Consider the following 15,707-nt stretch of genomic DNA (forward strand, 5'->3'; position numbering starts at 1 on the left):
TTGGACTGCACAGTCTGGGCCACGTTCCCACTTGGTATAACTCCATTCTCTGTCTAATTAGAGGCCACATTATGAACCCCGCTCACATTAGTGAGCAGTTACTCATATTTTGTGGGTAAACTCACATCAGTGACTGCTCACCAAGTGAGTAAGGGGTTCACAATCAGCCCTTCAACTGTAAACTCCTTGGTTCAGGGGCCACATTGTCTTGTGTGGTCGGTGCAGCTCTGAACATGTACTGGAGCTCCTCGGAACGTGCGAACAGTGGCTGAGTGGTTGGTCCGGTCAGTGAGGAGAGGGGGGCTCAGCGTGCACCCCAATACATGAGCCTTGCACAGCTGAAGGGCTGACAGACGGCAAGAGCTGGTCACCCTTGAAAACACCCGGAGTTAACTCTCCCCCCAGACACACACGGTACCTTCAGGGAAAGCCTCAGGAGGGACCTTGAAGATTTTGTTGTTCACTTTGACCTCCTCCCGCCTGTACTCTGCGGAGGGGAGAGAGCTCTTCTTGCACAAACTCTCCAAGATCTGTGTGGGCTTGAAAGCATCTCGCCACATGTTATAGCCATCTCTGTGGGGAGGGGAGAGGAGGTTCAGACATACAGAATTCTCCTGGTGTAGCCATGATAGATAATATTTATACTGGGATGTGAGAGCTGCCTCCTCTGGCAGACTCCACTAGGCAGGAAGGAACAGAGCGGAATTAAGGTGGTGCCACCTGATATAGCCAGAGAAGGGACTATGAGCACAAGGCACAATCCCCCCTCTCTCCCCCCCCCCTCCCCCCCCACGTACTGCTAGGAAAATTCTCTGGCTTCAGTGCGCTGGGCATGCAAACACCTAAGTGAAATACACGGCTTCATCTATTCGACAAAGAACCAAGAATCTCTCCAGAGAGTCCTGTTGCCCTTTCTCCCAGGGCCACACTCCCCACAGCTTCTCTCACTCCCTCCTGGCTTTCTGCCTCTCACACACCCATGCCCCAGGCCCTGCATTTGCAGTCAATCCCCACAGCTCATATAACTTCTTCTCAGGCCTTGCCATCCTGCCAGTGCCTTGAGCAGTGGCTTATATTGTTTCAGCTGTCACTACACAAGGGAGCATTTAATTGCTCCCTCCATTTACACTGAACAAAAGGTGCTTAGCTCACCCATAAGCTTTAACCTTCAGCCATGTATACACTTACAAGCTTACAGCAGCACAGCTGTACCGATACAGCCGTGCTACTGTCAGATCGCTCATGTAGCTGCGTTATGCTGACGGGAGAGAGCTCTCCTGTTGACATAATAAAACCAGCTCAATGAGCGGCGGTAGCTAAGTTGGCCGGAGAGTGTCTCCCACTGACACAGCGCTGTGCACACAAGTGCTTTTGCCAGCAAAACTTACGTTGCTTGCGGGGGAGGTTTTTTTCACACTCTTGAGCAACAAAATTTTTGCTGACATAAGTGCTAGTGTAGACATGACCCAAGTCTATGATTGACAGCAGCCATCAGCACCATCCAGCATAACATCAGCAGGGCTCCATACTATGTAACTAGAGTGCTCGAGTTCATCCAGAAGTGATGGGCTGGATGCAGGAAACACTGGATGAAACTCTCTGGCCAGTGTAATACAGGAGGTCAGGCTAAATGGTCATAAGGGTTCCTTCTAGCCTCAACATGGATGATTTTATGAAAGAAAGTCGTATATGCCATCCCCGTGGTCTGGAACGTACGTGTCATACTGGGAGGCCACTCCGCAGTTAGCTCGGTGTTTGCTGTAGAATCGGTTCTCCAAGTCAATCTTCGTCTCCCCAATCAGGTCATCAGACCCAACCAAATCATGGTCAAATATTGAAACAGTGAGTTCTGATTCCATCGGAAAGGATATGCTCAGTTCCATAACTCTGAATACAAAGCAAAGAGACGCTCGGTCAGCAGAGATGCTGGAAATCAAGCATGTTTCCCTCCCTGCCCCGGGTCTGATGGCAGAACCCCATGTCTGCGGGCGCAGTGCTGGTGAGTCTTCCTGCGCCACAGAACTCGCCAGCTCCTGAGCAAGCTGCCAGAAAGGAAATATCTAGAAGGGGCAGCACCTTCTCCTGTCTAATTCCCTGCTCCAAACACATTGCTATGCACAGGGCTGGACACACCTGGTTCTGTAACCTCAGCAGGAGCCGGGCAGCCCTGATCTGCAGGTCCTTTTACTCCAAACAGCTCATTGTACATCATTCCGGTGACTCTACTCTGTGTTTCAATGACAGTGGGTTATAATAGGTTGCTGGGTTACAATGGCCTCCCGTTACCTCCCCCCACTCAAGCTAAGTTTTCCACCCAGGGTACAATTCAGTGAGCCATCTGCACCACATTCACCCTGACTGCGTGTGCAAACCTGGGGGCACATCCAGGAGCACATTTGGGTGTGTGGAACTCTGCCCTCCATTTCTAAATGTTTGCCCCAAGGATTCCCTTGGAGATCAGACACTATAAATCATGGCCAAGCTCCGAATCCCATGATCCTAAGTCAGCAGCAGCAACACAGCGAGTGTCCCCACTGGAGTCACAAACACACAGATGTTCCTGCACTGTCACTATGTGCAATGCTCCCCTGGTTTTGGCTGCCAGGGGCCTGGGGTCTCCTTTCTCCTCACCATTTCTTGCTGTTCGAAAAGAGGCCTGGGGCTCTCCTTTCTTCCCCCTGGAAGAAGGGGTTTCCCTGCTCTCTGTTCCCTCCTGAGTGTAGGTTCTAGAGGGGTGAGGCTCCTATGCTGCTTTGCCCGTATATCAGGTATGGAATTTAGGGGTGCTCCTGTAGTCAACACCCCAGATGTTCTGCCCAGATGAGTGGAAGGCCAGTCAGACAAGTGCACCTACAGGAGCCCTGGGCAGAGCCCCTCAGAGCTGCTGATGTGTGGGACCGACGGGCTAATGTAATGGAGTCTCCAGTGGACAGAGAAAGGACCCCTGATGTCACATTGAGCCCAGAGTGTTGGCTCTGTGCAGCGACCCAGCCATCATCCTTTTCAAGATGCACCAGGGAAGAGGCTGTTCCCATTAAACCTGACCCGAGGTAAAGCCTGCTCCTTACTCTCCAAACACAGGATTGAGCTGCTTAGGGATGTAGCGGTCCTTTGTGTCCTTCTTCTCTTGCCCAAGTGTTACCACCACATAGGGATCTGCCTTGCCATTGGGGTCTGCCGGAGCCAGGTTCGTTGCCTAAAATACACAAGACAGGAGGTGTTGGGGCTGCCATTCACAGCCCCAGCCGTGACGCCCAGGCCAAGTGAGAGCAAGTGCAGGGCACAGGGCAGCAGAGGAGTTTCTGAGACGGAGCACTGAGACCTCTGATCCTGTCAGTCACAGGCAGCAGATGAATCTCTCAAGGACTCACTAGTCATGTATCCGTACGGAAGCCCTTAGCCAGAGAGTGAGAACAGAATTGCCAGGTCATCTCTCAGGTACTGCCTCTAGGCAGAGCATGGGGAATGCCCCATCGGCAGTTCCAGTGCCCCTTGGAGGTACGGGAGTGGGCAGGTAGTCTCCCAAGGGAAGACGGTGGAAACCCCAGGACTTCAGACATTAGACTCTAAACTGGACAAAGCTCTAGAAAAGATCCTCTGGGGACCAATGCTGCCATGGCCCAAACAGCTGGCTGGAAATGGAGCGACTAGCTGGGACCCAATAGCAAGGCCTTCTCCAATCCCAGTTTTGCTGGCTCCATGAATACAGGCTGTGAGCTGGCCAGAGATTCTCTAGCTGCTGATCTGGACAAGGTCTCCAGGACTCACTGCAGTCACTTACCTTAACAATATAAACTCGGACAAGCACCTTGATGGGTCTGTTTCTGGGAACCCCCTGTGAGATCTTGTGCTCTGTACCTGCCTCCTCAGCAGGATAAACGAAGAATGAACCCTGCAGGGGAGACATTGAACAGGAACAGCAACATTGTAGGGATCAATACCCTGCTACAGAAAATATTTCAAGCAAATTGCAATGCCCAGTATTCGATCCGTAGCACCGCCTTAATTGTGACAAATTGAAACTGGCAGATTACGTGTCCGTCTGTGCCCTGTGCCAGACCACACAATCCCTGGCTTCTCAAGATAGCGCTACACAATGTGCTATGTTCCCAAAGAGACGGTCAGGGCCTCCCCCACACACTCAGCTCAGCAGATTTGATCTTCTTTCCTAAGAGACAGGCTAGTCTGCAGGGAACTTACCTCCAGCTCATGACAACCTGGGGCTGGCTGCAGAGGAGGGCAGGGAGCCAGGCTATTCACAGTTACCTCTCCTAACCATTCCTCTGAAGTCAGTCTCAGGAGCGGACACTTCAGGAGACCATGGGTGAGTGGAAAAGGCCTCCGCTGAAAGAAGGACTTTCAAAGTAATAGTACGAATTATAACTAATTATGTGTCATGGTAGCACACAGAGGTGCCAGCCAAGACCTGTACAGAGTCCCTATCCCAGAGAGCTTCCCATCTAAAGACTAGTGACACAAGTGTAACAAACAATCAGAGGGAGGAGTGTAACAGAACATACGTCCACACAGGCCAGCATTGAGGATTACCTGCTAATTCATAGCCCTGGGTGTCAACACGACACAGCAGACCCATTCCCTCCCCTCCAACTACCTTGATACTGAGAGATGCACATTATTTAAGCTGTCTTTAGGGCGGCACCATCCAGGCTAAATTTCACCAGTGACAGACAATAAACACTCAGCAGTAACAGAGCACTAAATACAGCTAAATAATACCTCAAACAGACCTTAAACTAAAGCTGGCAGGCCCCAAATGTCAGGGAGAGGCGGTTTTGTGAGCTCTGAGACACTGGGGAGGTGGGCAGAGCCACTGTTGTCTGTGGTTAAGACACATGCATCCCCTAGTAGCACAGTGGTACCCAAACTCTTCCTGTCACCCCCGCCCCCTTATCAGTAACGGAATCTGTCTGCGCCCCCACTCCACTACTGCACAGCTCGCTCAGCCGAGAAGCTTGGGCTGAAGGTGAATGAGGGCAGAGCTGGCCTGGGGGCGGAGCAGGAGGCAGAGCGGAGCTGGGGCTGTGGCTGGGCTGGGGATGGAGCAGGGGGCAGAGTGGAGCTGGGGCTGGGGCCGGATCTGGGCTGGGTGGATTGCAGCTGTGGCTGGGGACAGAGTGGAGCTGTGGCTGGGACCGGAACTGCTCTGGGGGCAGAGCAGAACTATGTGGGACTCCCTCCCCACCCCCTGTGGGGACTGGCCCTGACTCCACCGCATGCCCCCCCCCAAACGTTCCTCTGTGGGGGGCACGCCCCACAGTTTGGGGACCACTGCCCTAGTGGCTACTGCTTGTTTCGGTTCCATGGTGCCCAAGGAATGGCATGAAACTTCTACAACGCAGATCTGCCATGAGAATTTCATGCAGGAGCCTTTATACTACAAGGCATTCCTCCTGACTACACACTATAATGAAGGAATTTAGTGTCCCAATTCTTTCTTAGTGAAGAATAAACGGATAAAAATGTTCCAAAATGTTCTTATGCTGCTAATTGCTTTCCCCTCTTTCATGCACTGCTGTCATTTTTTATTTCACGCACAACATGAATGGCACTCAAATGACACAGTACCTTATACTTCCCCACAAAGTTCTCATCCTCATTTCCATCCTCATCCTCATTCGCCTTCCCCCGATGAAGCGGAAAGATATACAGCCAGTCTTCAAAATTATCAAACTCGTTTTCCAGCTCTGAGTTGTAGATCTGAAATAAACTGCAAGTTATTTAGGCTCTTTCCTTCCAGCTCAGTCTCCCCAAAGGGAAGGAAAGAGTCAATGCGATCTAAGGATGATTTCCCCCATTCCCGCCGTGGTTCTATGGCATTTCGGACAGTGTCCAAGGGAGATGAGGGCACTCAGCACCGAGCCGGATCAGTGCATGTGAACAGATGGTAGGGCTGAGTGTCAGCATTCTGATTAGCTTTGCCCCTTTAGGATCTGTGCTGTCACAGCTGGCAGGACAGTGAAGAAGAAGGAGCAGGAGGGAATAAGCTGAGACAGAGCAGATCAGTCACCCTCGGAGACTTACCTGCAGTGTAGCTATGAGTTTCCTTTTGGGCCTCACTGGCTCGGCTTCAACTATCACTCCATTTTCCGCTTCCACATCAAAAGAGTCCACATTTAAGTTCCCTCCATCTACAAAGGGCATTAACGAAATCATGAAATGTCCTGGCTTCTCCAAACAAGGTATTTTTCTCTCTGATTTGTATGTCACTCCGTGACATCATCTCAGCAATAGCTTTGGCTTTCAGACAGTCGTTTGAAAACATGATAAAATATCATTGTGCAACATGACAATCAATGTCTTGTAAGAACTGTCCTCGACAAGCATTTCCACTATTTAGCTTCCTGGAAGAACATGGGGCATTTGCAGAGCACAGAGGCCAGCAACAGAGATGACAGAAAGTCACTGAGGACTTGGTACAGAAAGCAGAACTATTCGCCTACTGTACAAATGGTGTGTCTGGCGCAAGAGTAGGAAAGGGGCAGGGGAGGGCCTGTGTCAGGGCTTGGGTATAGTAAAACAAAAATCAGATTCTGAAGCAGTCGGAGATCTGTTGATGAAATCGCTATTTTATCAGACCGAGGGGCACAATCTGTGTGCGCCAGGGAAACGGCCCAGCAGCAATCTCACTAGCCTCCTGTGCTATCAGCTTGGGGTCTGCACTCTGCTGCCAATTGAACAGCTGGCTGAACTATAGCACCAGCATGTGCGGTGTCATCTGACGTCAGGTCGGGATTTGGGAATGCCAGCAAACCCCGTGTGTGCCTGGCTGGTCCAAGAACTCACCTGCCTCATTCGGGTCATCGTTGTCCCCGTCCTCCTCGTCACTATTGCACTGAAACACACACCCGTTACTGCGTTGCTCAGCCGGCAAATGCTCCTAGCCCATTTCATGCCAGAGTAGCCCCTCCCCTTATCACATTATTACCTGGCATACATAGGCGCCGACTTCTGCTCCCGCTGGTGGGTGCTCGACCCCATTCTGCCCCCAGCCCCGCCCCGACTCCACCCTTCCATGAGGCCCCACCCCTCCCACCCCTTCCCTGCCCCCATTCCAACCACTTCTCCAAAGTCCCCGCCCCAACTCCACCCCCTCCCTGCCCCTATTCTGACTCCTCCCCCAAATCCCCACCCCGGCCCCACCTCTTCCCCACCTCCTCCCCTGAGCACGCCACGTTCCCCCTCCACCCCCTCCCTCCCGGAGCAGACAAACAGCTGTTTGGTGGCAGGCGGGCAGGAAGTGCTGGGAAGTAGGCGGGGGAGCAGGGATGCAGCGTGCTCAGGGGAGGAGGCGGAGGAGGAGATGGGGCAGGGGGAGGGGAGCTTGGCTGTCGGTGGGTGCAGAGCACCCACTAATTTTTCCCCATGGTGCTCCAGCCCCGGAGCACCCACAGAATCGGCACCTATGCTGGTATTACTAGATTGATTAATACTATTGTGGGGGCGCACAGCTGGGATCAGGACTACACAGCACTGTAGTTACATGCTGCTGGGTTCAGCTCATTAGCCAAAGCTGCCCAGTCAACAACGAGACAGGCTGTAGAAAAAGAACCTCTGGGACACTTCCTATTCTCTCGGGGCCGATTGGAGGATGGCTTGGAAGGAGCAGTAAGATCCCCATTACTGCAATGCGACTGTCCAGGATAAGTGAAGCCATGTGTAACATCCCCCCACCCCGTCCTCCCCTCCCTTCTCCCCCACATGACTTTTGAGCCCAAATCCCATTTTCAGAAGTGACATAGGCACTTCGGGCCAAATTCTCTCAGTACTACAGCACCAACCCCTGGGCACCCTGCCACCCAGCCGAACTCTCAGCCCTGACCTAGGTGCCCACTGGGTGAGTAGGGGATTGTCAGCAGTCAGCATACTGAGCAGGGAGCTGCCTACGCAAACCAGCAATGAAATGCCAGAGCTGAGGGGCCGGATCCACCCAAGTACTGCGATATTTAATTCCCATTGATCTTGCGGCAATAAGGGACAAAGGAAGTGACAGACCATTACCTGGTTGCTCATTTCCTTTAAGGACTCATAGTACTTAGACCACCAATCCAGTTCTTCCAACTCTGGCTTTTCCTCCTCAAACTCATCCTCTTTCTTTATGAGTTTATTGATAGGAATTTTCTTCAGAGGAGCCTAAGAACACACAGCAAAGGGCTGAGAATCAGGAAAGGGCCAAGCATGGGTTTCTGTGAGTCATATATAGTGGACTGTATTGGTGCCTGATATTAGAGAGGCTTTGTCCCGCACCACCCCAGGGGCTCAGCTTTCACAAAGACCACAACACATGGCTACCTGTGGCTCAGGTTTTGTGCATTTCTACCAAAGCTGCACTATTCCCACCAGAAAGACAACCCAAGGTATTAGCTATGCCAGAGCTCCTGGCTCTCTCGGCAAGTGCAGGAGGATAGCAAACAGGCAGGAGCTATGCAGAAGAGATTCCATTAAGGCAGGTACACCTGCCTTACATGAGAGCCCTCCAGGTGCTACGCAGGCTGACCATGGATGAAGGCTATCTCCACATGGGGGACAGAGGATTAGACCTTTCTAGGACAGGCCCTTTATGGATGTACCATTCATTCCCCAGTGTACTCTTTCACATTAATATTCAATCAACAAAACCTTCCCTTCAGACAGCTAAGGCTGCTAAGTGAAAGTGATGCTCTTCCCGATCACGTCATTTACAAACACAAACCCCAAGTCACAAGGAGACAGCTAGCTAAAGAGCACCTTGGGCCAGGCTCTCTGACCTGCTCTGTCCTTAGTGCTGTGGGGATGGCATCCAGCCCTAACTCCCTTGCTGGGGATACATCTAGCATCAGGGAGTCCCCAGGAACCTCTGACCCACAACTGTGCTCTAGCTATTCCCAGCTGGCAGGTGGCCGCTGTGGACTGTTGTCAGCAGATGGAAGCTAGAGCACCCTCCAGGCTGGTCTAACCTGCTCCTTGGTTGAGACAGAGGCACAGAATCAGGAAGGCAGAGCCAGTGCTCCGACAGCAGCCTATAACCAATAATTTTAGTTCATTGTTCATTTATTGTGTGGTTATGATTAACTAACAGGTTATGTTATATATAATCATTGTATGCTAAATAGAGTTAAATTGTAGGATTATAGAAGTATAAGATTGATCAGTATGTAGAGGGAATAAACATGTATTAGGTAACTAAGTAAGTAAGGTTGAAATGCCAGGCCTGTAGGCTGAGGCCTGCAAGCTTTTAGCTTAGCTATTTCAGGCCTTGGAGCTAAGAAATGCTGACTTAAGTAAGTGACCGAAGACTAACCCGATGCCCTACGATTATGGGAAAAGAGGTACCAAGTGGCAATATTGCGAAAAATTAGTCAGAAGATTAATTTTAAATCATAAAAATGCTGTAAAGTCGCATCTGTCTCCAACATGTGCCTTAACCACAGGGTATAGGTTGTGCATCAATGCTAATGAGAATAAAGAGAGTCTACAAAACCTGTAGAAATCGAGGTCCCTTAAGTTTCTAGGGGACATCAGACCAATAAGGAAAAAAGAGGGCTGACACTTTTATGGACATGCACAGAATGTAGGTATACACAGAATCGCATTATAAAGCGAGGGTGCCCAGAGCAGGAAAATTGAGCTCCCTATGGAAAATTCCAGCAGGAACCATCCCTCTACTGATGATCAATCCATGAGAGACCCATCAGTCCCTAACATTATTGTTAAGGATGTGAGTATAACTTGTGCATAGGTCTGTATAGAATACCTATATGCTTGAGTATTCATAACTTTAATTGTAACTTGAATAAAACTTGTCAAACAGACTAGACCTTGTACATGTGAATGTCTGTGTGGCCATTACCCTTGGACTTTATGTGTCTCTAGAGACTCTAGATCTGAAGCAAGTAGCAGAGGTAGCTTTCACTCTGTTAAGCTTGAAACTGTAGCCACCAGAGTCGAGCCCACGGTGGTGTAACACCACATTACAAAATTCACTTAAAATAAAAGGCTACAAGTCCCTCAGCTGAAGGTGAGGGCGAGCATTGCTGCATCATTGTTGGCTTGCCTCTTGAGGGCACAGTGCCTCTCTGCGGTGCCGGTGCCAGGGACTGCACCATCATCGTTATGAGGTCCCTAGCTGCCTCAAAGGTGTCCAGTGTGGAAGGAAGATCTATGTCCTCCTCCCAACACTCCTGCTCCATTACCGGGAAATCCACGAGAACCAGACTCGACAGACCTCCCCGCGAGGCTGGAGTCAACGGTGTCGGCAGAGTCAGAGCTGGGTGTCCTGATGTGGGACACACCCCGCTGGTGCCTGCTTGCTCCACTACTTTAGTGGGAGAGCCCCCTCTGTCTGTCTTCTTCTTCTTGTGTGGCACTGGCGAATGGGAGCAGTGACAGGCACTTGCACCGGAGGAGGTCTTTGGCACTGGGGAAGTCCCTGGAGCCCTTGTGCTGGGGGTCCCTGGAGCCTGAGTCCTTTCTTGGCGCCATGGCGACCCTTACCGAGGCTGGTGCACTCCGCACCAAAGTGCCGGGCTTGGGGTTGGACGCCACCTGGGCTGGCTGGGGACAAAGGGCTGACTCCATAAGGAGCAGTTTCAGCCTAAAGTCCCTCTCTTTTTTGGCCCTTGGTCTGAAGCCTTTGCAGTTTTTGCACTTGTCTGGTTGGTGTGACTCTCCCAGGCACTTCAGACCGGAGTCGTGTGGGTCTCCCTTTGGCATAGGCTTCAGGCAGGACCCGCACGGCTTGAAACCCTGAGACCGAGACATGCCCCAGTCCCCGGGAGGAGAAACGAGAGAGGTGGGGGACTCCCAACTGAAACTTATCTAAACTAACTATACTATTTACACTAACTGACTATAAGATTTTAACTATTTACAGGTAACATTGAATGAAAGTCCACTACGGGATTGCTTGCTGTTCGCAAGAGAGAAGCTGCTCCAACGACCATCACTGGCGATAAGAAGGAACTGAAGAGGCGGCAGGTTGGCAGGGATCTACATACACCTCCATGAAGGCGCCACTCCAGGGGGCTCCTTAGTCAACCGAATGGGTATCGCTAGGGGAAAAACCTTCCAATGACTGTGCATGCGGCGCGCACACACCTACTTGGAATCAACATGAGTAATCACTCGAAGAATTAATAAAATGATTTACAACTGTTTATTTAGAATGACATCAGAGATGAGGACACTGGAGGTTCCAACCCAGACCATGTGGTGCTGAGAAGGAACTGAAGAGGCGGTCAGACCACCCCACCATTTATCACCTCAGTTGGAAGCACGAGGCGAGCCAGGGTGCATGCATGGACCACAGACACTACACCGACTCTGGAGGCATGCTGCGCATGCAGAACCCACAGTGGAATACAATAAGAACCATCACTCGAAGAAGAACACGTGATTTGGGGAAAATTCAGGACGGTGGGAGTAGGGGTCACCTTGCCAGGTGTAACCAAGGCTTGTGGTGGCCAGAGTGTGGCTGTGGTGTAGCAAGCAGGCTGCTGGAGTCAGAGCTGCTGGTCCAGGATGACTTGTCACACAGACACTCAAAGCATGCTTGTATGCTGGCTGGGAGCATCCAAACAAGGGAGCTACAGCAGCCGAGAATTTTAAGGCATTCAGGGTTCCAGGACAGGCAGTGACACAACCCCTCACTGGTCTGGATTGCTCCAGCCCATTGGAAGTGAGATGCCCTAGAAGTGATTCCAAATACTATGATCAAAAGTCTCGGCGAGGTTAGAAATTCTACAATGGAAGGAATGTTTGTTTACGGGGATGCTGTCATTACTGAAACAAGAGTGTGAAAATCAGGAAATGCAATGGCAAAGTTGTCCAAACACCCTTAACTCTGACCCTGTGCTCTTGTTCATTAGGGGGCAGCAACTGAGTCACATCAGAGAGTTACAAATATTTGGAAGGGCCAGTCAGGGGGCTTGTCTAAAGTGGGAAAAGCCATCTAGTTAGAACAAAGGTTAACTAACTGGTAACCCACAATCAGCTAACACAATTTGACACACAAGTCTAATCTACACAGTCTGACACATTGTGTTAGTCAAGGTGTGTTCTAACAGGATGCGTTCTCCCAGCTGAGCCAAGCCCAAGATGCAGCTTGAAGGGTGGATGTGGCAGAATGGAGGATACATGTCAGTGCAGTTTTTGTTGAAATAAAGGGGGGGTCTGTGTTTGGGGTCCTAGAGCCGTGTATGAAGGGGATTTCTACAGTATGGTAGTTGATGACATTTTCAGTACAAAGCAGGGCCAAAATCCCTTGTCTCTAAAGCACCTTGTTTACTTTTGGTGCTCTATAAATAACAATGTAACTCCAATCCTGACGTCATTCCAGTAGTTCCAGTTTGGTAGTTCAGGCACCCTGGTTTGTATTGGAATGTGACAGAGGTCACGGTGCCGCATGGTTGTAAGAGATGGGGCAGGGAGACTGCTGGTGGATAGGCAGAAGGTTGCTATTCATATGGGTCAGAGCAAAAGCTGTTTGTGGAAGTCAACTATGAATTTCCTGACTTCAATGGATTGCTTTTTCAACCTGAATCTTAGCATTGAATTTCTAGGTTTTCCAACAGCTTTTGTTTTATTATAATTAAAACCTTCCAGTGGCATTGTTTTAACATACTGATAAGCTTGTGAAAAGTTATTTAAGTCTTAACTAGATATGGGCCAGAGCTGTACAATTCTGATTGGGATCTGACTGAGTTCAGATTGCAAGCCCCTGCCCCTCCTCGCACCTGAATGTAGAGGGGTTTGGCTCGAGGGCGCTGGTTTGGCATCTCTAATCTGACATGTAGGAACATGGTGTAGATTCTCTTCTGATACAGAAACTATACTCTGCAAGAATTATCGGTGTGATGGGAAGTGAAATATGTGAGTCAGTGAAAATCACATTGTCAAATAAAACACTCCACAGTGGAGTATTTAGCCTGCTTGATGAAATCGAGTTCAGCTATGGGAGCCTGTGACCTGCCGGATTCAGACTGGTAATGGTGATGGAGTTTATAGCTTCCACAGGCTGCATCTTCCGAGCCAATTCTTATAACACCCAGGGAAGCTCAGAAACTCTGCTGGAATCTGACTGAGTGCTCAGATGTATACAAATCTGTCAGAAATGATTCTGAAATGTTGCACCCATGCTTGTCTGCGGTAACTCTCATCCAGGGCAACTGAATGACCAGCTCAGAAGTTTCCAGACTTAGCCATTAATGAGATGGCATTTACGACTTTATAAACACTAGAAGAATTTTTCAGAAAGTGAAATACAACTAATTTTTTCCACGTCTCATATCCCAGAAACCCCTCATCGGATTAACCTCAACATCTCCTCCCCACGTAGTCTCTCTCTAGAGTGCAGACAAGTGCCATTTCACGCAGAAACGACGCGGGGGTGAGTGAGGAAATTAGAGGGGCAGTCAATCAAAATCAGGCTTATTCTGGAAAGTGAATTATGCTGCCATATGATCTGCTAGGCGACACTGAAACAGGGAAGGTGACTGTCACTTCTGAACTGTTACTATTCTTGGGTACAACCTAGGGATAGGATCCAAGTCAAAGCCATAGAGGGTACTTCGGGCAAGCAGCATTTCCATTCAAATAGTAACGTGAAGGTTACTGTCAACATGACACCGCACTCACCTTCACCAGATTCAGGGGGTTTGCTTTGCTGCCCATGTCGCTAGCAGTCAGGCCAATGTTGATCACAGTCTGGGAGATGTTGGGTCGAGCAGAGGCTTTCCGTGCTGAGTGAGAAAGATGGAGACTATGTATTCCAACAGGAAGATCATTCATTCATTGTCTAATCTTCCAAGGTCTCATTACCAATTACAAATGGCCGCTGAGCCAAGGGCACAGACGTACCTCTCAGGTGCACCTCACTGCAAGGGACGCCATTCCTGTAATCCCCAAGTTACCTACATTACCTCACCCACTTTCAGTCTGAAATTTTACACCAGAAAGGCGTCGTCGTGAAGCTGCAGGGGCCTTCCACCACACCGTGTTACTCTGTGTGACCCTGCCCCCACAGGCCTGCATAACCCCCACCGCACCGTGTCACCCTGCGTGACCCTGCCCCCATGGGCCTGCATAACCCCCCACTGCACCGTGTCACCCTGTGTGACCCTGCCCCCACGGGCCTGCATAACCCCCCACCGCACCATGTCACCGTGCATGACCCTGCCCCCACGGGCCTGCATAACCCCCCACCGCACCGTATCACCCTGCGTGACCCTGCCCCCACGGGCCTGCGTAACCCCCCACCGCACCGTGTCACCCTGCGTGACCCTGCCCCCACGGGCCTGCATAACCCCCCACCGCACCGTGTCACCCTGCGTGACCCTGCCCCCACGGGCCTGCATAACCCCCCACCGCACAGTGTCACCTTGTGTGACCCTGCTCCCACGGGCCTGCGTAACCCCCACCGCACCGTGTCACCCTGCGTGACCCTGCCCCCACGGGCCTGCATAACCCCCCACCGCACCGTGTCACCCTGTGTGACCCTTCTCCCACAGGCCTGCATAACCCCCCACCGCACCGTGTCACCCTGCGTGACCCTGCCCCCACAGGCCTGCGTAACCCCCCACTGCACCGTGTAACTCTGCGTGACATTACTCCCCACCCCATGCTGTACTTCATCCCCAGTAGCTGTGTGGCACTGGTTTTTCTGAATACCTCTCGTTTCAATAGCTTCCATGTTGTGTGTGTGCCTGGGAGATGCCGGAGAGCACAGGAGGAAGCCTCTCTGCTTCACACCACCACATGATCCCTAGCCCCAAAGGGGACTTCGCTGAGCCCCAGCACAGGTTAATGGCCTTGTCTGAGGGGGTGAGGAGTTACCCCTGCAGGAATTCAGTCAGCAGCCCCTTCATGCAGCACCACAGAGAGTCCACAGCCTCACAGCAAGACACTGGAGACCATCAGACCTGAATTCCGCCCCAGCTTGCCCTGCCTGGGTTAGCCGAGGGGTGTCTAATCGCACCTCTGCTGCACTGCCCCGGTGAGGGAGGGACAATGGGGACATGCCAGCCTTGCAGAAAACGCTGCACTTAGTTGTGCTGCATGCCGGGACAGTCCCTCTCCCCCCCGCAGCACTTGGCAGTGGAAAGCCTCGTGCCACCCTGCCATGTGCGGGGGTGTGTAGCACAGTTCAAACCAGGAAACTCACCTTTGGGCGGATTTTCTGGCCCCTCCTCCAGCTCCTCCAGCTCTCTAGGAGAGAATTTCATGATATGGGACACCACGTGGGTCCCCACCAGCACGGTGCGCCCAAAAGCTCGCTGCTCCACCACAAAGATGCTTAGGGGTGGGTGCAGGTACACCTGCTCCGGGAGCTCCTGCAAAAGAGCCTCTCACACTGTCACCAGGGCTGCAGGGGAGGGTCCTGCAGACAGCTCAGAGCCTGGCTTATAGCTCACCCATGTGTCCAGCTGGCAGATAAGGGCTGCGCTCCAACCAGCTGCACCCGGGTGAGCCCCTAGCACAGCGGCCCTGATGCTCCCTATGCAGGTAGATCCTGACAGCGCCAGTCAGTGCTGGGACCCAGCTCCTCAGTTCTGAACTAGAGCCCTGCCCATGCCTGGCCAGCAGGCAGCCCCTGGCACATACTGCTGGCAGGCAGTCCCTGATGCTGGCTGAATGGATTCATGCCATGGAGCGTTCTTTCCCATCAGCAGCTAGTCTTTAACGGGCCCCAGTTCCCCGGCGGGGGAACGCAG

General features: G+C 51.5%; 1 protein-coding gene across 1 annotated transcript in view; it reads right to left on the reverse strand.

Annotated features, from left to right (window-relative positions):
- LOC135886680 (fer-1-like protein 4) overlaps window positions 1-15,707 on the reverse strand; it is a 106,038-nt gene that overhangs the window by 19,158 nt on the left and 71,173 nt on the right. Inside the window, exons 29-38 of the mRNA XM_065414465.1 lie at window positions 15,158-15,326; window positions 13,633-13,736; window positions 8,020-8,151; window positions 6,805-6,853; window positions 6,043-6,149; window positions 5,587-5,718; window positions 3,782-3,892; window positions 3,069-3,196; window positions 1,717-1,887; window positions 419-573 (exon numbers count right to left, since the gene is read on the reverse strand). Of these exons, the coding sequence (XP_065270537.1) occupies window positions 419-573; window positions 1,717-1,887; window positions 3,069-3,196; window positions 3,782-3,892; window positions 5,587-5,718; window positions 6,043-6,149; window positions 6,805-6,853; window positions 8,020-8,151; window positions 13,633-13,736; window positions 15,158-15,326 (1,258 nt within the window). The remainder of the gene's footprint in view (window positions 1-418; window positions 574-1,716; window positions 1,888-3,068; window positions 3,197-3,781; window positions 3,893-5,586; window positions 5,719-6,042; window positions 6,150-6,804; window positions 6,854-8,019; window positions 8,152-13,632; window positions 13,737-15,157; window positions 15,327-15,707) is intronic.

This window comes from Emys orbicularis, chromosome 12 (genome assembly GCF_028017835.1).
Source record: "Emys orbicularis isolate rEmyOrb1 chromosome 12, rEmyOrb1.hap1, whole genome shotgun sequence".
Lineage (NCBI taxonomy): Eukaryota > Metazoa > Chordata > Testudines > Emydidae > Emys > Emys orbicularis.